The 20,929-nt window shown below is 46.3% G+C and overlaps 1 protein-coding gene across 5 annotated transcripts in view; it reads right to left on the reverse strand.

Moving 5' to 3' along the window:
- PTPRF (protein tyrosine phosphatase receptor type F) overlaps positions 1–20,929 on the reverse strand; it is a 792,879-nt gene that overhangs the window by 88,173 nt on the left and 683,777 nt on the right. For 3 of the 5 annotated variants that reach the window (XM_029617709.1, XM_029617708.1, XM_029617713.1), the window contains 2 exons: positions 20,814–20,929; positions 3,452–3,484 (listed from right to left, as the gene is read on the reverse strand). In XM_029617709.1, the coding sequence (XP_029473569.1) occupies positions 3,452–3,484; positions 20,814–20,929 (149 nt within the window). The remainder of the gene's footprint in view (positions 1–3,451; positions 3,485–20,813) is intronic. The other 2 variants (XM_029617711.1, XM_029617710.1) reach the window with 1 other exon arrangement.

The raw sequence follows: 20,929 nt of genomic DNA on the forward strand, positions 1-20,929 counted from the left end.
CCTGGAGCTCACCGACTCTGCAGGGTTAACTGGTCGTCACTAAAATATGACCTTCTAGGTCCTGAGCTCACAAGAGTTCATCAGCTAAATCAAAATCATACTAAGGTTCCATGACTTTACGGGTGGCTTGATGGGAATTTTGAAATCTGACAATTAAGGGCTGCACAGAGAGGAACTCTTCTACATGTGCATGGATATGGCCCCATTTACGCTCAGCTGCACGCTAACAGAGTCAGACTCTGAAAGATGTAGAAGGTATTTAAGCAGTCTTTGCTTGGGGTAAGATAAGGGATCCAGGGTTTTGCCCTCACACCAGATGGGAAACGTCCTCCATTTAAACACAAAGGGGCACATTTTCAAAAGATTACGCACGTAAATCCAGAGGGGGGTAGGGTACGGGGGAAGGCAGCGTGGCTTGGCAAGTGTAAGGTGCACAATTGTGCACCCCCTTGTGCGTGCATGTTATAAAATCGCGTGGCCATGTGTGCGCGCCGGGTAGCACACACACATGGACGCGCGCGCGCGTATCTATTAAAATCTACCCCAAAATATTTTCTAGTGTATTCCTTCGTAGAAACCAGAAGAATCTGTGGAAAACATGAGGAGGTATCTAGTGAAACATTAGGAATGATCCAGGGTCTGGCAGTTAAGATTTAATGCTAAAAAATATAAAGCTATAAATCTGGACTGCAAAATCCAAAGAGAGAGGTACCTAATAGGAAGTGAAATTCTTCTATGCAAGAAAAGAGAGCAGAATCTCGGGGTGATTGTATCTGATTATCTTAAGATGGATAAGGTGAGAACAAAAGTCAGGATGCTTGAGTGCATTTGGAGAGGAATGGATGTGATATTGCATCTGTGTGAGTCCCTGGCGAGACCTGATTTGGAATGCTGTGTACAAATCTATTTATTTATTTAAACTCTTTTCTATACCGTCATTAAGCTAGTAGCCGTCACAACGGTTCACTATGAGGCACATAAATTAATGTTGCTAAATGCGTTTAATATAACTAGACAGGTGCCTGTAGGTTACGGTACATAGTTTCATAATAACTATAGGATGATAAGTGAAATAGAAATGCTTAGAATTATTAGCACAGTTTTTAACAATATACAATCTACATGTTATCTGTTTCTGCTTAAAAGTAAAACATACTCGTGTTGAGTAGGTGTGTTTTGTTAGTGCACAAACTCATTGCTCTCTACAATTCCCTGGTTTTTATTCTCCATTCTCTTTGTGGTATGCTTGTTTAAATAGGATTGGATAAGTTCTTGGAGGAGAAGTCCATTACCTGCTATTAGGTTCACTTAGAGAATAGCCACTGCCATTAGCAATGGTTACATGGAATAGACTTAGTTTTTGGGTACTTGCCAGGTTCTTATGGTCTGGATTGGCCACTGTTGGAAACAGGATGCTGGGCTTGATGGACCCTTGGTCTGACCCAGTATGGCATTTTCTTATGTTCTTATGTTCTTAATAGCCATGTTTTTAGGCTTTTTCTGAATAGTTTGATGTCTTTTTGTAATCTGATTTCTGAGGGCATGGTGTTCCATAATGATGGCCTTGCTAATGATAGGGCTCTCTCTCTTACTTGCGTTAGCCTTGCTGTTTTGACTGAGGGGATAGTTAGTAGACTGCACCTTCAACAGGATATAAACCAGATGGAGTCGGTCCACAGAGTGGCTACAAGAATAGTCAGCGGTCTTTATTCTAAAACATGTGGGGACAGACTTAAAATTCTACACCACAGGAGACCCTAGAGGAAAGGAGGGATGGGGGAGATATGAGAGAGACATTTAAATAGCTCCATGGTTTCCATGCAGAGGAAGCAGGCCTCTTTCAACGGATAGGAAGCTCTAAAACGAGAGATCATGGGATGAGGGTGAAAGAGGGTAGGCTCATGAGGAAATATTTCTTTACAGAGGAGGAAGTGGAAGCATGAAACAGCTTCTCTGTAGAGCTAGTGGAGACAAAGCAGTATCTGGATTCAAGAAAGCATGGGACAAGCACAGGAGATCTCTGACGGCGTGATAAGGATTATAAAGTTGAGTGGTTGGTGTGGATGGGCAGACTAGATAGGCCATATGGTCTTTTTCTGCCATGATTAATACATCATAAATAAATAAAAATCATGTTTCTATGTTAAATCCTCTTGCTTTCAACATCCAGGCTGTTAGGACCAAAAAATGGATGTTGGGATGAAACAGAGCTGCGCAGCTTGCTTGATTTTCCTGATGAATAACTCCTGAATGATAATGCTTTCCCTACAGTGATCAAGGACCCTACGTGTTCAACCTTTCTGAACAAACTCCCTGTCGTCAGAACAATTTGGTGAGAAGGAATTTGAAAGAGCAATCACAAGGCCAAACCGAGAGCTGCCAAGAAAGAAGTGTCAAATCTGCAAGCAGCACCCCAGGCCTCCTGAAGTCTGGGAAGGTGCGGACCCAGACAGGTCCACCTGCAGGAGCTGATGGGGCAGCAGAGTCGGAGAGGTTTCTCTTTGAAATGCTGTGTGCAGCTCCAGCTTGGCGTGAAAAGCACTGATGCTGAGACACTGGCATCAGTGTTGTTTGTAGAAAGGGAGGCTTAAAGACAGAAGGCAATAAAATGGAGAAAGGACAAGTAAAAACACTACAAATGTTATCACGATATGAACAGTGTTTTGTAAAACTGCACTCAGACATATTTTTGCCACTGAGCAGTTCACATTGCCATGCACTAAAATTCCACCTTTTACATGGTTATCCAGATTCTCTGCACAAGTAAACCATAAAAAAATATTGGGGGGGATACAATTATTTATCAGAAGATTTAATTCTTTGGCAATGGTTGTAATATCATTATATCCTCAGGGTGGACAAAAGGGAGAACATCAATCCCCTCCCTCCCCCACATTGTACTAGCTCCCAGACTAACCCAAAAGGTAGAGAAGGGACCACCCTCATCTCATATCTCAGAGCCTAAGATTTGGGTCTTAGCCAGTTAGCTCCATAAAAGATGTTTTCTTAGTGCCATAAGACACTTCTGGGCAGGTGGGAAGACTGCATGAGATAAAATATACTCAGAGCATGTGGTATTTTACCTGTTTTACCACTCTCCCCTCCCCCAGTGCTGCTGAAATAAGATTGTAATGTGAATAGTAGATTACACCACACCACACCCTGGCCCGGCTCTGACTTCTTAGACTTCTAGAGACGATGGAGGAGAGCTGAAGCCAGAGAGCCCCATGTTGCTTTGCTGCTTCACTGCTGCTTGTGCTCAGTTTCCAACTCTGCCTGTGTGGGAGATCATGGCCCAAGATTTATGTTCAGATGTGAAATCTCAGCCAAACTAATCTGTGACATGCGAGAATGATCATGAGGGAAAGACAAATATGGCAGATGAAAGGGAGAAAGAGTGAGAGACAGTGAGAGGTGTGTCTACACAATGACAGGAGAATTTCAAACTAACTTGAGATATTCGGACAACTGGGGACACTGGAACCTGCAAAGAAAACAAATGGGGCAAGAACAAAAATCCCATTAGCCTTTGACAGTCATGGCAGAGGTTCAGAGCTGGAGATGCAGGGTAAGGTGCTACATTACACACTGGGTCCCAGTTAAGCAGAAGAGATTGTCCGCTGCACCATGCTGCTGTAGGTGACTGTGAGAAGCAACCAGTTATCCGCACATCACTCCAACAAAGCAGCAAGCTGGCCACACATGTCACGCTCTACTCTCAACACCTGATGTTCCCCCAGAAAACAAGCCAAACTTCCACATTTTACAGCTTAGCAATGACATTCACAGATTAGATGCCCTGTCATACGTGGCCACTGTGGTTCTTATTCAATAAGTGCAAAGCAGGAATACTGTACAATTTAGACACAACTTGGTGGCAATGAAAGATCATAGGAGATATCAGGAGATGCTCTACCCGCCAGGAGGGAGTGGCATCCTGTACACAGTCAGAAAGATCTATGCATACAAAATCATTGAATTAAGAAGGCAGAGGTGTCTGGATGTATTCTTGACTCTTTATATACAAGTTCTTACTATTTCCAATTGGCACAAGCTACATCCCTCTGCTCCCTCCCTATCTGAGCAATACAACCCCATTAGAAGGAAGAAAGCCTGCACGTTTGGTGGAAGGGGAGGGAAGGAAGAGGAAATGTCACCTGGAATCTGGTCCCAAATCTCAGTCTGCTTATCTGACATTGCTGCCTGGATGTCCCACCGCCACCTTAAATTTAACATGGTAAAGAGAGAACCTTTTATCCTTTCCCTGAAACCCACTTCCTTTCTCTATTTCTTGGATAACATTGGCATTCTCCTTGTTCCTCCAGCCCACACCCTTGGGATCATCTTTCCCTTCTCTCTCTACACATAGTTGAAACACTACTAATAAATCTAGTTTCTTTTTCTATATCACCACCAAAATCTATCCCTTCCTTTCTGAACACTACCAGAACCCGTATGCACTCTCTCATCATCTCACTCTTACACTACTGGGAACCTGCTCCTCACAGGTCTCCCAGTGAACTCTCTCATGGGAACATACAATATTACAACAGGTACATGACCCGTCCACATTTCCTTCCTCTCCCTTAGAGATCCTCTGTGCTTGTCCCATGCTTTCTTGGACTCCAGCACTGTCCTGGTCTCCACCACCTCCACTGGGAGGCCAAGCCATTCTTCAACCACTCTCTCTGTAAATAAATATTTCTTATTTGGATTACATCTTATTTTATCCCTTTTTACCCTCATCCCATGACCTTGTATTCTAAAGCCTCCTTTCCATTGACAGAGACCTGCTTCCTGTGCATTTATTCCTTAGAAATAATTTAAAGTCTTTATCATACTTCCTTCATTCCTCCTTTCCTCCAAGGTGAATATATTTACATCTTTAAGTCTGTCTCCATATGCTTTACGATGAAGAGGGTTGACCATTTTAATAGCTGCCCTCTGGACTGATTCTATTCTGTTTATATTCATTTGCAGGTGAGGTCTACAAAATTATACACAATACTCCAAATGAGATCTCCAGAGTTTTAACCAGAGACAAAATCATCTTTTTCTTGCTGGCTATTCTTCTCCCTATGCACCCAAGCATCCTTCGGGTTTTTGCCATCATCTTATCTACTGGTTTGGCCATCTTAAGGTCATCAGATATGATCACCCTCAGATCCCACTCTTACCCCTATATTAGATGATTCGCTTGGGTTTTTACAATCCAAATGCATGACTTTGCATTTTTTAGCATTAAATATTAGTTGTCAAACTCTAGATCATTCCTCAAGCTTCACCAGAGATCATCTCATGATTTCTACACCTTCTGATGTATCTATCCTATTGCAGATTTTGGTATATGTGCAAAAAGCCAAACCTTACCCAACAGTCCTTCTACTCTATTGTTTACTAAAATGTTGAACAGAACCTGACCAACGACGATCCTTGCAGCACACCGCTAGTAACCCCCTCCCCCTGTTCTTGGAGTGAACTCCATTTACCATTATACCCTCTGTCACCTTTAATTGAACCAGGGTTTTTTTTTCAAAAAGGAAAATGAGTTCTTACATGATAATTTTCGTTCCTGTAGTACCACGGATCAGTCCAGACTGCTGGGTTTTGCCTCCCTTCCAGCAGATGAAGACAGAGAAAACTTGAAGAGCACCCTCTCTTAACCTGATGTACCACCTGAATCTCTTCAGTATTAATATTACCAAAGCAGAACACAATAAAAGTATCTAGTGCAGATCAAGCAAAGGACAAAAAGAAAACCAACAAAACTAACCATGAACTTGTGAAACCTGAGCACAGGATAAGGAGAAACCTGTAGCCTTCTTCAGTGTTTGGAACAATTAGAGAGGACTCTCAAGAAACTGATTAATCAAACCCCCCCCCCCCCCCCCCAAAGGGAGGGCGTCTGGACTGATCCGTGGTACTACAGGAACGAAAATTAGCAGATAAGAACCAATTTTCTTTTCCCTGTATGTACCCGGAGCAGTCCAGACTGCTGGGATGCACTAAAGCTTCCCTATCCAGTGTGGGACCTTGAGAGTCCCACTCAAATCACACTGCTCCCGAAACTGCTAACATCCGGTGCCTGGACGTCCAAGCAGTAGTGCCTGGCAAAAGTATGCAGCGATTTCCAAGTTGCCGCCCTGCAAATTTCTTGTGGTGAGACCAACTGGCACTCTGCCCAGGACGCAGCCTGAGATCGAATCGAATATGCTTTCAAACCATCCGCCATAGGCCGTCCACGAAAAATGTAAGCGGAAGAAATAGCTTCTTTCAACCAATGGGCTATGGTCGCCTTCGACGCTTTGTGACCCTTCTTAGGGCCGTTCCACAAGACAAACAAATGATTCAAAATCCGGAAGGCATTCGTGACCTCCAGATAGCGCAACAGAACCCTTCTGACATCCAGATGCCTCAACTCTAGCGTGAGGCACATCCATCTCGACATTTGGAAAGGGCGGGAGTTCCACAAATTGATTCAGGTGAAAAGCTGAGACAACGTTTGGCAAAAAGGATGGAACTGTTCTGAGAGAAACTCTGAATTCGGATATTTGCAAAAAGGGTTCTCTGCAAGAAAGGGTTTGGATCTCCGAAACTCTCCTAGCTGAACAGATCACCACCAAAAATACCACCTTCAAAGTTAGTCCTTTAAGGTGGTCTTCTTAACAGGTTTAAAAGAAGCTTCATACAAGTCGCTCAGGACTAAATTAAGGCTCCAGGATTCAAATGCTTTGCCTCCCCACCCCCCCAGAGGAAATGCACCACATCCGTTTCCAGTCGATTGATGGACCACTGGGCCTCCTCCTGCAACCACTGGCCCTGGACCGAATGAGACTGGCACAATGCTCCCAAACCGGAGAGACTGGCAACCGTGGTCACTATCACCCACTGAGGCACCTCGAGGTCCATCCTGCGTCTCAAGTGATCTGGGGCAAGCCACCAAGCAAGATTGGCCCTGGCGGAGTCTGTGAGTGATAAGGGTGTCTGGAATTCTTTTGACATCGGATCCCAGCGAGAGAGTAAAGCTCTCTGTAAAGGCCTCATATGAGCAAACACCATTGGAACCAATTCCAGAGTGGACGCCATCGAGCCCAGGACCTGCAGATAGTCCCATACCCTGGGTAGAGGGGCCGCCAAGAGTTGTCGAACTTAAGAACATAAGAAAATGCCATATTGGGTCAGACCAAGAGTCCATCAAGTCCAGTATACTGTTTCCAACAGTGGCCAATCCAGGCCATAAGAACCTGGCAAGTACCCAAAAACTAAGTCTATTCCATGTTACCATTGCTAATGGCAGTGGCTATTCTCTAAGTCAACTTAATAGCAGGTAATGGACTTCTCCTCCAAAAACTTATCCAATCCTTTTTTAAACACAGCTATACTAACTGCACTAACCACATCCTCTGGCAACAAAATTCCAGAGTTTAATTGTACGTTGAGTAAAAAAGAACTTTCTCCGATTAGTTTTAAATGTGCCACATGCTAACTTCATGGAGTGCCCCCTAGTCTTTCTACTATCCGAAAGAGTAAATAACCGATTCACATCTACTTGTTCTAGACCTCTCATAATTTTAAACATCTCTATCATATCCCCCCCCTCAGCCATCTCTTCTCCAAGCTGAAAAGTCCTAACCTCTTTAGTCTTTCCTCATAGGGCAGCTGTTCCATTCCCCTTATTTTGGTCGCCCTTCTCTGTACCTTCTCCATCGCAATTATATCTTTTTGAGATGCGGCGACCAGAATTGTACACAGTATTCAAGGTGCGGTCTCACCATGGAGCGATACAGAGGCATTATGACATTTTCCGTTTTATTCACCATTCCCTTTCTAATAATTCCCAACATTCTGTTTGCTTTTTTGACTGCCGCAGCACACTGAACCGACGATTTCAATGTGTTATCCACTATGACGCCTAGATCTCTTTCTTGGGTTGTAGCACCTAATATGGAACCCAACATTGTGTAATTATAGCATGGGTTATTTTTCCCTATATGCATCACCTTGCACTTATCCACATTAAATTTCATCTGCCATTTGGATGCCCAATTTTCCAGTCTCACAAGGTCTTCCTGCAATTTATCACAATCTGCTTGTGATTTAACTACTCTGAACAATTTTGTGTCATCTGCAAATCTGATTATCTCACTCGTCGTATTTCTTACCAGATCATTTATAAATATACTAGCCGTTAAGCCCGTAACAACGGGCTACATTTAAAAAAAAATTTTTCAGTCCATTTCCTTCCCACTCCCTCCCCCTCATTCTCCCTCCTCCCTCTAGTCTCCCTCCCCCCTCCCTCTCTCCTTCCCCCCTCCCCCTCTATTCTCCCTCCATCCCCTCTCCCTCTCTCCCCTCTTCCTCCCTCTCCCCCTCCCTTCCTCCCCCTTCCTTCCCCCTCCTCCCTCTCCCCTTCCTCCCACTCTCTCCTCCCCCCTCCCCTCCCTCCCCTTCCTTCCCCCTCCTCCCTCTCCCCTTCCCCCCACTCCCTCCCTCTCCCCTTCCTTCCCCCTCCTCCCTCCCCCCACTCCCTGCCTCTCCCCTTCCTTCCCCCTCCTCCCTCCCCCCTCCCCTTCCCCCCCTCCCTCCCTCCCTCTCCCCTTCCTTCCCCCTCCTCCCTCTCCCCTTCCACCCACTCTCTCCTCCCCCCCTCCTTCCCCCCACTCCCTCCCTCCCTCTCCCCTTCCTTCCCCCTCCCTCCCTCTCCCCTTCCTCCCACTCTCTCCTCCCCCCCCCTCTCCCTTCCTTCTCCCTCCTCCCTCCCCCCTCTCCTCCCTATCCTCAGTCACTCCCCCTCTCTCAATCCCCTCCCCTTTCAGATCATCCACAACCGGCAGACGGAAGATCTCCGGGGGGTCCCTCCCACGTGTGCGCAGCGCCGCTACTGCTCGTCGTCGCTGCTGCCGCTACTGCTCCTCCCACTCCTGCTCCTCGCCGCTGCCGCTCCTGCTCCTCGCCACTGCCGCTCCTGCGGCCCCAGCGCCATTTTTTTTCGTCGCTACCGCCGCTACTGCTCCTCCCACTCCTGCTTCTCACCGCCATTTTTTATTTCGGGCACGCTCGGCTCTGACCGACGTGCTCACCCGCGCATGCGCGGTAGAGCTGCTCTCTACTGCGCATTTGCGGGCCGGTCAGAGCCCATTTATAAAGTAGATTAAAAAGTAAGGGTCCCAATACAGATCCCTGAGGCACTCCACTGTCCACTCCCTTCCACTGAGAAAATTGTCCATTTAATCCTACTCTCTGTTTCCTGTCTTTTAGCCAGTTTGCAATCCATGAAAGGACATCGCCACCTATCCCATGACTTTCTACTTTTTCTAGAAGCCTCTCATGAGGAAGTTTGTCAAACGCCTTCTGAAAATCCAAGTATACTACATCTACAGGTTCACCTTTATCCACATGTTTATTAACTCCTTCAAATAAGTGAAGCAGATTTGTGAGGCAAGACTTGCCCTGGGTAAAGCCATGCTGACTTTGTTCCATTAAATCATGTCTTTCTATATGTTCTGTGATTTTGATGTTTAGAACACTTTCCACTATTTTTCCTGGCACTGAAGTCAGGCTAACCAGTCTGTAGTTTCCCGGATCACCCCTGGAGCCCTTTTTAAATATTGGGGTTACATTTGCTATCCTCCAGTCTTCAGGTTCAATGGATGATTTTAATGATAGGTTACAAATTTTTACTAATAGGTCTGAAATTTCATTTTTTAGTTCCTTCAGAACTCTGGGGTGTATACCATCCGGTCCAGGTGATTTACTACTCTTCAGTTTGTCAATCAGGTCTACCACATCTTCTAGGTTCACCATGATTTGATTCAGTCCATCTGAATCATTACCCTTGAAAACCTTCTCCATTACGGGTACCTCCCCAACATCCTCTTCAGTAAACACCGAAGCAAAGAAATCATTTAATCTTTCCACGATGGCCTTATCTTCTCTAAGTGCCCCTGTAACCCCTCGATCATCTAATGGTCCAACTGACTCCCTCACAGGCTTTCTGCTTCAGATATATTTTAAAAAGTTTTTACTGTGAGTTTTTGCCTCTACAGCCAACTTCTTCTCAAATTCTCTCTTAGCCTGTCTTATCAATGTCTTACATTTAACTTGCCAATGTTTATGCTTTATCCTATTTTCTTCTGTGGTTCCTTCTTACAATTTTTGAATGAAGATCTTTTGGCTAAAATAGCTTCTTTCACCTCCCCTTTTAACCATGCCGGTGATTGTTTTGCCTTCTTTCCACCTTTCTTAATGTGTGGAATACATCTAGACTGTGCTTCCAGAATGGTATTTTTTTTAACAATGACCACGCCTCTTGGACATTTTTTACTTTTGTAGCTGCTCCTTTCAGTTTTTTTCTAACAATTTTTCTTATTTTATCAGTTTCCCTTTTGAAAGTTTAGCATGAGAGCCTTGGATTTGCACACTGTTCCTCTTCCAGTCATTAAATCAAATTTGATCATATTATGATCACTATTGCCAAGCGGCCCCCACCACCATAGGTTACCTTCCCTAATTTCTCTTAGCATTTCACTGTCCGTCTCACCATCTTGACCAGGTGGACGGTAGTATACCCCTATCACTATAGTCTTCCCCGACACACAAGGGATTTCTACCCATAAAGATTCAATTTTGTATTTAGTCTCATGCAGGATGTTTATCCTGTTGGACTCTAAGCCATCCCGGACATAAAGCGCCACACCTCCTCCCGGGTGCTCCTCTCTGTCATTGTGATATAATTTGTACTCCGGTATAGCACTGTCCCATTGGTTATCCTCTTTCCACCATGTGTCTGATATATATATTTTAAGTGTTTTAACTTCAATGGTGAAGTAATATGTATTTTAGCCTATTATCTTTAGCTGAAAATAATGTAAAATCTATAGAGATAAGTTTGTTATATGGGTATGTTTTTTGAATCTTGCTACTGCAAATTCCATGATTGTTAACCGCCTTGATATTAAATTGAAAGTCGGTATATAAAGTTGAATAAATAAATAAAATAAATAAATAAATGCCCCCCAGGAAGTCCAAGACCTGAGAAGGACAAAGATGGCTCTTGGCCTGATTGATGACCCATCCGAGGGACTGCAGAAGGTGTAAGACTTTGCTGTCTGCCATCTCGCAGAGCTCTTTCTCCTTCGCCCGCATGAGCCAGTCGTCCAGGTACAGTTGAACCAGTACTCTATCCCATTGAAAGGCCACCGCTATTCCCACCATCACCTTGGTGAAAGTGTGAAGAGCCATAGCCAGACCAAATGAGAGGGCATGGAACTGGAAATGCATTCCGAGGATCATGAACCAAAGAAACGTCTGGTGATCCTTGTGAATCCCCATATGCAAGAAAGCTTCTATCAGATCCAGGGAAGCCAAGAACTCCCCACTGCGGACCGTTGCAATGACAGCGGTCCGCAGTGGGGACCGCTGTCCCCACTCCATCCGAAAATGCAGCAATTTGAGGGCCCTGTTCCATCCAAAAATGCGGCAATTTGAGGGCCCTGTTCACCTTTTTCAGGTCCAGGATCAGGCAGAAAGAGCCTTCCTTCTTTGTTACCTCGAAGTAAATGGAATAACGCCTCATCTTCCACTCTCTCTGTGGAACAGGAATGTTGGTTCCGAGGCCCTCCAGCCTGTGGAGGGTCTGCTGAACAAATCTGCTTTCTTTTAAAGGGGGATCTGCATGGAGAGGTCATGAATAGGTCTCGGAGAGACTGAGCAAATTCTAACACATAGCCGTGTTCAATGATGCATAGAACCTGCTGGTCGGACCTTATCTTGGCCCATTCCTTGAAAAACAGGGACAGCTGCCCGCCCACAGCCAGGATAGAGAAATTGGCCCGCAGCATCTCATTGGAAAGGCTTGGGTCCCAAGGACTCCTTGCCGATGCCTTCTTGAGTTGGTCTACGGAAGCGAAAGGAATGAGACCAGGGTTGAGACCTCCCCGAGACTTGTCGCTGGCCCAGAGCAGGGGCCCTGCTTTGTCAGAAGTGTCTCTGCCCCCAGAAACAAGAGCAAGTCAGAAGAAAGTCTTTAGATACCTTAGGTTTGTCCTTTGGAAGCTTATGGACATTATTGTCGCCCAGAGACTCAATCAACTGCTCCAAGCCTTCACCAAAAAGGAATCTGCCCTTGAAAGGGACAGCGTTGAGCTGGGCCTTAGAGGAGACATCAGCCGACCAGTTGCGCAACCATAAGAATCTCCTTGCCAAGACTGTGGAAACACCATCGTGCTGGAGGAGGAACAAAGATCATCATATAAGGCATCTGCGCCTTCTGCTACCACTGCCTCTAAGTGCTCTACCTGCGCTGACTCCTAAGGCAGTAGGTCCCTGGTAGTCAGCAGCTGCTGCACTCACCTCAGGCTCGCCTGGAGCATGAAACTTCTACAAACGGCAGCCCAAATGCCAAGGGCTGAGACTTTGAATATCCACTTAAGATGCACTGCGAGCTTCCTGTCCTGGAGATCTTTAAGGGTTGCTGCACCTGACACTGGAATAGTGGTTTGTTTTGTGATTGCCGACACAGAGGCATCTACCTTTGGAACTTTCAAAAGCTCAACGGTCTCCTCGGGCAAAGGGTAAAGTTTGTTCATAGCCTGGCCCACTCTCAGGCCTGACTCCGGAGTATCCCACTCCCGGACCACTAACTGCTGAACCTTTTTTTTTTTAATAGGCTCAAAAAAAAAGGAAATGAAGATTGCTAGCATGGCATACATGCTGCTCCGGATCGGGGTGGGCGAGGGGGAGGGACCGGAACACTGGTAATCATCCTTGGTGCATGACTAGACTGGGGAGCCTCATGGGGTATCCAATACCTGCTCTACCTGACCTGCTTCCAGGGGGTTGGTCCCACCAGGACCTGCCGACCCCCTGGGAGGAATGTCCACTTTTTGTTGTGCTGCTCGATTTCTCTTGGTCTCTTTTTTTTTTGTTTGTTTTTGGAAATTTGAATAGTTCAAGACTGCAGGGTTTGCACCACCTCCATCTGCTGGAGACAGAAAAATACTGAAAAGTTGCAGGTGGCACACCAGGTTAAGAGGGAGTGCTCTTCAAATTTTTCTCTGTCTCCATCTGTTGGAAGGGAGGCAAAACCCAGCAGTCTGGACTGATCTGGGTATATACAGGGAATCTGTTTTATTTGATATTAACAGATACCATACAATTGTATGACAGTCACAAAAATACAACTGCAGAACAGTAAAAATAAATAAAATACAACACAGTACACATTAAGGCAGCCAATCTGATCACCAGTTTCTAAACAACTCATTTACTTTAAGGCCTATACCTAGGATGCTCAGTTTGTTTATAGGTCACCTCTCTCAAACAGTTTTAAAGGCTTTGCTGAAATCCAGGTATACTCTTCTACACTACAATCTATTCAGAATTCAGCTGCATGACTTTTCTTTCTCCGATGTCACTATACCCAACAAGTCACTACATTGACACCATATCTGCTTCCACATACAGTTCAAACTCCTCTTATTCACCTACAAGAGCCTTCACTCTGTAGCCCCTCACCACCTCTCCTCTTCCCCAATATCCTTCCTCATGAATTCCATGCATCAGGCAAGTCATCCCTATCTATGCCTTCCTCCTCAACTGCCAATTTCTGATGCTATGCTTTCCACCTGGCTACATTGTATGCTTTGAATGGACTTCCCAAGTTGGTGTGTCATGCTCCCACTTTGATCTTATTCAAATCTGGTCTTAACACCCAGAGGTAGATATCTAAAACTAAATGGGATATTCAGCAGCACGGTTATACTGCTGAATATCCTGTCAAAAATTGCTACTTAGCCTGTTAAGTTATATCTGGCTAATTTCGCCCAGCTCTTTGGTGGTTTAAACTATTTGATTATTTTATTATGTTTACTTATCCAGCTAAGTCAGCTGGATAAGCAATGCCACCCTGATCCACTCACTAAATACATGGCTATCTACTTAACCAGATAAGTAGCTGAACATAAATCAATATTCAGCGGCCGCCACATAGCCAGAAAAATTGTTACTTATCCAGAGAAGTAGTGCTGAATATTGGCTTCCATATGTTTTGAGGATGCTTTTAAATCTTGATCCCTGGTTATCCTTGCTGGTTTTAATCATTTTATTAATGAATGCATTTTCCAATATCTCTTTTGTCCTGACTAAGCTCTACTGAGAAAGCAGAGTTGCTTACCTGTAATAGGTGTTCCCCTGGGGCAGCAGGATGTTAGTCTTCACACATGGGTGACATCATCAGATGGAGTCCCGATGCAGAAAACTTATGTCAAAGGTTTCTAGAACTTTGACTAGGCACACTGAACATGCCCTATACCATGCATCCACGCAGTGACCCTCTTCAGTCTCATAACATAGAATTACAATTAAAATAAAAAAAGAGAAACACAACCCCCCGCAGGGTGGCAGGCAGGTTTCATGAATTCTAACATGCTGCTGTCCTTGGAGAACACCAATTACAGGTAAGCAACTCTGCTTTCTCCAAGGACAAGCAGGATGGTAGTTCTCATACATGGGTGAATCCCTAGCTACAGGCTGCTCCCCCAACACAAAAAGGGGACCAACAAACACCTAAGCAGGTGCAAACAGGCACAACACCGGTGTTGTTGGTAACAGATGGGGAGACAGCCTGAACCCAAACAACAGGCCCTAGGTGGAAGAGTTGGGTTCTAAACCTCGAACAGATTCCAAAAGACAGACTAGGTAAACCTACCGTTGCGTCGGCCGTCTCTATCCAGACAGTAATGCGATGTGAATGTGTGGAGAGAACCATATCACAGCCTTGAAGATCTCCTCCATGGGAACTGCCTGCAAGTGGGCCACTGATGCTGCCATGGCTTTGACAGAATGAGCCTTGACATGACCCCCAAGATGCAGTCCTGCCTGGGCATAACAGAAGGAGATGCAATTTGGTAACCAATTGGATATTGTCTGTTTGGCAATGGCAATGCCCAACATATTCTTATCAAAAGAAACAAAAAGTTGGATGGACTGTCTATGGGCTTCTGTCCACTCCAGATAGAAGGCTAAGGCTTGCTTGCAGTCCAAACTATTCAGTGCTTGTTCGCCTTGGTGCAAATGGGGCCTGGGACGGAATATTAGCAGGATGATTGACTGATTAAGATGGAAATCTGTCATCACCTTAGGCAGGAACTTAGGGTGCGTACACAAGACCACGCTGTCGTGATAAAACTTAATATAAGGTGGATAAGTCACTAAGGTCTTGAGCTTGCTGACCCTGCGTGCTGAAGTAACCGCCAACAAAAATATAACCTTCCAGATCAGGTTCTTCAGATCACAGGTGCGCAGCAACTCAAAAGGAGCTTTCATCAGCTGAGCTAACACCATGTTGAGGCCCCAAGACACAGCGGGAGGCCTTAACGGAGGCTTCAATCGATGCAGACCCCACATGAAATGTACATTTATAGGCTGTACAGAGATGGGCATACCATCTTCAACAATTGATTATCTGTTTGAATATGAGTATTGTTTGTTTACACTGATCAATGTTCTCAATAATTATTTACATGAAATTCATGGTATGTTTTGTGTCCTTTAATTATTTTTATGTATGTATTTTTTGTAAATCACTTTGATCATTTGTGAAAGGCGATCAATACATTTTAATAAATGAAATAAATGAAATTAAATCTGTACCTTGGTGGTATGTGCCAATTGCACTAAGATGAACTCTATTGGAGTTGGTTTTTAAGCCAGCTTCCAATAGGTGTAGAAGGTAAACAAGCAGTTTTTGTGTGGTGCAGGAGAACTGATCTAGGGCCACCTGCTCACACCACACGGAAAACCTCCTCCACTTCAGTCCATAGGACTTTCTAGAAGCCACCAGGACCTGTGAGACATTCTCTGAAAGATCAAGCGGCTGCAGGATTAACATCTCTACATCCAGGCAGTGAGCAACAGGGCTGGAGGTTGGGATGCCATAGCTTGCCTTGGTCTTGTGTGATGAGATCTGGGGAAGTCCCCAGTCTGATCAGTTTCCAGACAGACAACTCCCAAAGGAGTGGAAACCAGACCTGCTCGGCCAATAAGGGGCTATAAGGATCACAGTCCCTTTGTTCTTGCGAAGCTTCAAGAGAGTCTTTGTCACTAAGGGAATTGGAAGATACATGACCAGAAGAACTTTGCCCCAATGATGGGTGAGGGCGTCTGAGGCTAGTTTGCTGTCTGTCTTCTGCAGGGAGCAGAAATGAGGCACCTTCCTGTTGTAGGGGGCCATGAATAGATCTATGGGCTCCCCCAGAAGCGGAATATCCGATTCACTAACCCCTGGTCCAGGAACCACTTTGTAGGGTCTGAAGGCTCTACCTAGCTGTCCACTACCATGTTCTCTGTCCCGGCCAGGTACATGGCCCTGAGCACCATCCCGTGGGACAGGGCCCACGATCATATCTGGACTGCTTCCTGACACAGGAGGAGCCTCCCTGCTTGTTAACATAAAACATGGCTACTTGGTTGTCAGTCTGGTTCAAGACAACTTTGTTGGACAGCCGATCTCTGAAAGCGCATAGCGCATACCTGATCACCCGAAGCTGTAGGAAGTTTATATGACAAGAGTGTTCTTGAGCGGACCAAAGATCCTGGGTACCAAGCCAATTTACATGAGCTTCCCACCCCAGGGTAGATTCATCCGTGGTTAGGACAATTTGTGTGGTAAGACTCAAACGAGATCTCCTATTTCAGATTAGAAAGTACTCACCACCAGGACAATGAGTTCTGGAGAGACAGGGTGACTCGGATGCAATCCTGGAGGCTCTGAATGGCCTGGTGCCACTGTGATTTCAGGGTCTAATGGGCTCTACACATGTGTAAATGTGCCAAGGGAGTAACATGGACTGTTGCAGCCACATGCCCCAACAGCCTCAACATGTGCCAGGCTGACACCTGCTGACTCTGTTGAATCTCTGCCCCTTTCTGCTTTTCTGGCAAGGCAGAAAGGCCTTAGCCTGAGCTGTGTCTAGCAGGGTTTCTATGAAGTTCAATTGTGGTGACTGAGATGGGACTTTGGGTAGTTGAGAACGAACTCTAGTGACTCCAACACCCGAATGGTCAAGCGCATGGACCTGACGGCCCCTGCCTGAAACATGCTCTTGACCAGGCCCCTGCCTGAAACATGCTCTTGACCATCCAGATAGGGGAAGACATGCACTCCATTGTCTGCAGAGGTGCGCCACCACCAAGGCTAAGCATTTTTTGAAGACGCGTGGGGCGGACTCAAGCCTGAATGACACCTGGTACTGGAAGTACTGTGTTCCCACCACAAATCGGAGATACTTCCTGTGACTGGGGAAGATCTCGATATGAGTGTATGCGTCTTTTAGTTTGAGGTAGCATAGCCAGTCCCTTTTTTGCAAAAGGGGGATCAAGGTGCCCAGAGAAATCATCTTGAACTTTTCTCTTTTTAGAAACTTGTTCAAGGCCCTCAGGTCTAGGCTAGTACTGTGTCCTTCTGTTCTCTTTGGAATCAGGAAGTACCTGGAGTAGAATCCCCACCCTCTTTGCCCTGGTGGTACAGGCTCGACTGCTCTGACCATAAAGAGGGAGGAGAGCTCCGCTTGTAGTACCTCCTGATGTGCTACTGGCCCCAATGTGGGCAAGGAGGGCAATTTGTCAGGAAACCCAATAGATTCTATCGGTACCCTTGGTGGACGATGGACAGAACACACTGGTCCAAGGTTACATTGGGCCACTGGTTCGCAAAGAACTGCAGCCTGCCCCCAACTGGAGGGTCTATCTTCTTGGGTAAGGGCAACTGGCTCATGCTCCCCTATGGCCAGTCAAAATCCTGTCCCTGGAATTGACTGAGGAGCTGGCTTCTCTGCTGCTTGGTATGGCCACGAGAGCCCAGATGATGTTGACTGGAGTGAGGTGGCAGAGGATACTACTTCCTCTGGCAAAAGAAAGACTTCCTTGGCCCTGGTCTTGATGGCCTCCTGGATGAGGAGGATGGGTCTGGAGTAGTGGCGGAGACTTGTTGGAGGGTCTCATGGTGGTCCCAAAGTTGGGTTACAGCATCCCTCACCCTATCTCCGAAGAGATTCTATCCAGTACATGGCACATCAGCGAGTCATTCCTCTACCTCCGCTTGGAGATCCAAGGCCTGCATCCATGCCATTCTGTGGGTGCCATCTCCCACTGCAGAGACTCCCGATGTTGTTTCAAAAACATCGTAGGTCGCACAGACCTCATGTTTTCTGCACGCCAGACCTTGTGCACTAGCGACATGAGGGTGTCTTGCTGCTGTTGAGGCAGCTGCTCAGCCATCTCCTGCACCTGTTTTCAGATGTCCCACGAGGACTGGCTCATGTAGAGCTGGTAGGCAGTGATGCAGGCAATAAGCATGGCACCTTGGAACACCTTCCTCCCAAGGGCATCCATCGCTCTGTGGTTCTTTTCCCGGGGTGCCAAGAAATGGGTCCGAGAGCACTTGGCCCTCTTGAGAGTGGATTTGACCACCACCGACTGGTGAGACAGCTGACACTTTTTGAATCCGGCAGCCTTTTGGATAAGATAGACCCTGTCTGCCTTCGTATTAATGGGAGGTACTGTGAGGGGGTGTTCCCATAGCCTCAGCAGCAACTCCTTAAGGATCTTGTATACCAGGACCGCCACAATCTCCTTAGGAGGATCCATGAACTGGAGAATCTCAAGCATTTTGTGCCTGGCATCCTTCTCTGTTAAAAGTTGAAACGGGATGGTTTCTGCTATCACCCTCACAAACCCTGCGAAGGTCAAGTCCTCAGGCAGGGACTTCCTCCACTCATCTGGAGAAGAGTCTGATGAGAGACCATCAAAGCCCTCAGAGGACTCTGTTGGTTCATCCCCCCCCCCAGGGTCATAGGGACCCTCATCCTCACTGTATGCTAAAGGGGATGGAGGCATTACAGGATTTGGTGTCTCTGCAGGCCTCAGTGGAGCTTCCTCTTCGGAGAAACCGGCAACTATCCCGGGAACAGGCACCATCTGGGTCAAGTAATGCACCGATGAGCACGTTGAGCTTCTCCAGTAGCAGTGGGATGACGGGCAGCACAGACTCCAGTGCCTTTGGAGCCACAGGCACAATGCCTTGCTTTGGCCGATCCACTGAAAGCTGGACTTGATGCTCCAGCTCCTCCTCAAATGCTGCCGATGCCAACACCGACTGGGAAGAAGGAGGGGTGACGAGATCTTCTTCGGATCTATGAGGTAGATTGGCGACTGGCACCAGACTGATGGAGACCGTCGCAGACCCCCAGCATCAATAGAGGATGGGCCCTCCTCGCCGCGGAGTCACTTCAGGGGCATCGTGGCAAAAGCCAGTATATCCCTGTGCCCAGCACAGTGCATCGATATGGACTGGTGCTGATGCTTCTTAGGCTTCCTTCGATGCTCGGCCCAGTCTTTCCCCGGTGCTGAGGCTGATGATGAACCTGGCGTCCTTGGCCTGGAGGAGATAGACAATGGTCGGTCTCTGGCGCCCCTATCCATCGACGGCACCGATGGTCCTGCTGATGTCGATGGCATGGTGTCCATTGGTGAGGCTCCAAAGTCTATCAATGCTGATGGCTCAGATTTCCTCGACCTGAAGAGCTGACCCATTTTGTCGAGTTGAAGCCGACATCTCTTTGGAGTCATTCGGACGCACAAACGACATCTCCAGACATCATGTGATGCCCTCAGGTAGAGGACCCATATCTCATAAGGATTCATAATGGACATGGGTCCTCAGGCACCAGGGGCATCGACAAAAACCGGATGTGGCCATGACGGAACGAAAGAAAAGTGGTCATAGGTACGAAATGAAGGCGGCAGAAATTGAAGGCCGTCGGGCACCTGAGCACTGTAGACACGGGGGGAATTGACCTTGAAAGGAAACTTACCAGAAATGCCAAAAACCCTGACTAGGATACTACAGGGAGGCACCGAGAGGGACCCAGTGATGGAAGGATACTGAAAACTGCGAAAAACTTCAATGAAAAAAGAAGTTTACCACTAGGCTACAAACAGCCAAAGTGATCTCAATTAGACCATGAGGTTTCAGCTCCATAGAAGAGATTGAAGAGGGTCACCGCGTGGATGCATGGTATAGGGAATGCTAGGCATGCTTAGTGTGCCTAGTCAAAGTCCTAGAAATTTTGACATAAGTTTTCTGCATCAGGACTCCATCTGATGATGTCACCTATGTGTGAGGACTACCATACTGCTTGTCCTCAGAGAATGGATTGTGTTCTGTGTATATATGTAGTAGTAGTCACCACACTATCACTACTCATTCTTATTAAACCGGGGAGTAGGAAGGAAATGAACCAAAGCATCGGTTTTCCCTCAGCAAGGGATTCATCCTTCCCATACCTTATGAACAATAAATCTGTCAGTTTTAACATTATGAAAAATATTCCCATTTTAAAGAACATGTGCTCCAATTTCTAGAAAGAAATTTCTGACTAATGGGAAACAGAGAAGACAACAGGGCATGCTGGAGACGAGAGCTGTACAATAGGAAAGACCTGTGAGAACCAGTGACCACATCCAGAACATACAAAAACTGGCATGGGCAAGGGATAGGGGTAAAGAAGCAGGAGAGGGGTGCTGTTTTCCACAACCAGAACATAGGCTGGGAATAAGACAAGAGCAACTCTGAAGCCAGAGAGAACAAAGATTGAGATATGAAAGGGTTGGGCGATACGGGGTGGGCGCTTGTGTCTACAGTCAGAGTTGAGGCTGGGGACTGGTAATAGCAGGATTCATGAACGCCTATGTCTGTGTATTATAGGTTCCTGAAACATCTTCACTGTTTTCTATTCATGAAATCGTGTCCTTACCTGGAGTCTGATAGGTGAGGCGCCTCATTTCCACGGGATCACTAGAATGTGCCAGGAGTGAGTCCTTGAGACCTGTCGTCTGCTCATCTTTGGCAGACGGCGAACTGGCTCTTTTC

Source organism: Rhinatrema bivittatum, chromosome 10 (genome assembly GCF_901001135.1).
Source record: "Rhinatrema bivittatum chromosome 10, aRhiBiv1.1, whole genome shotgun sequence".
NCBI lineage: Eukaryota > Metazoa > Chordata > Amphibia > Gymnophiona > Rhinatrematidae > Rhinatrema > Rhinatrema bivittatum.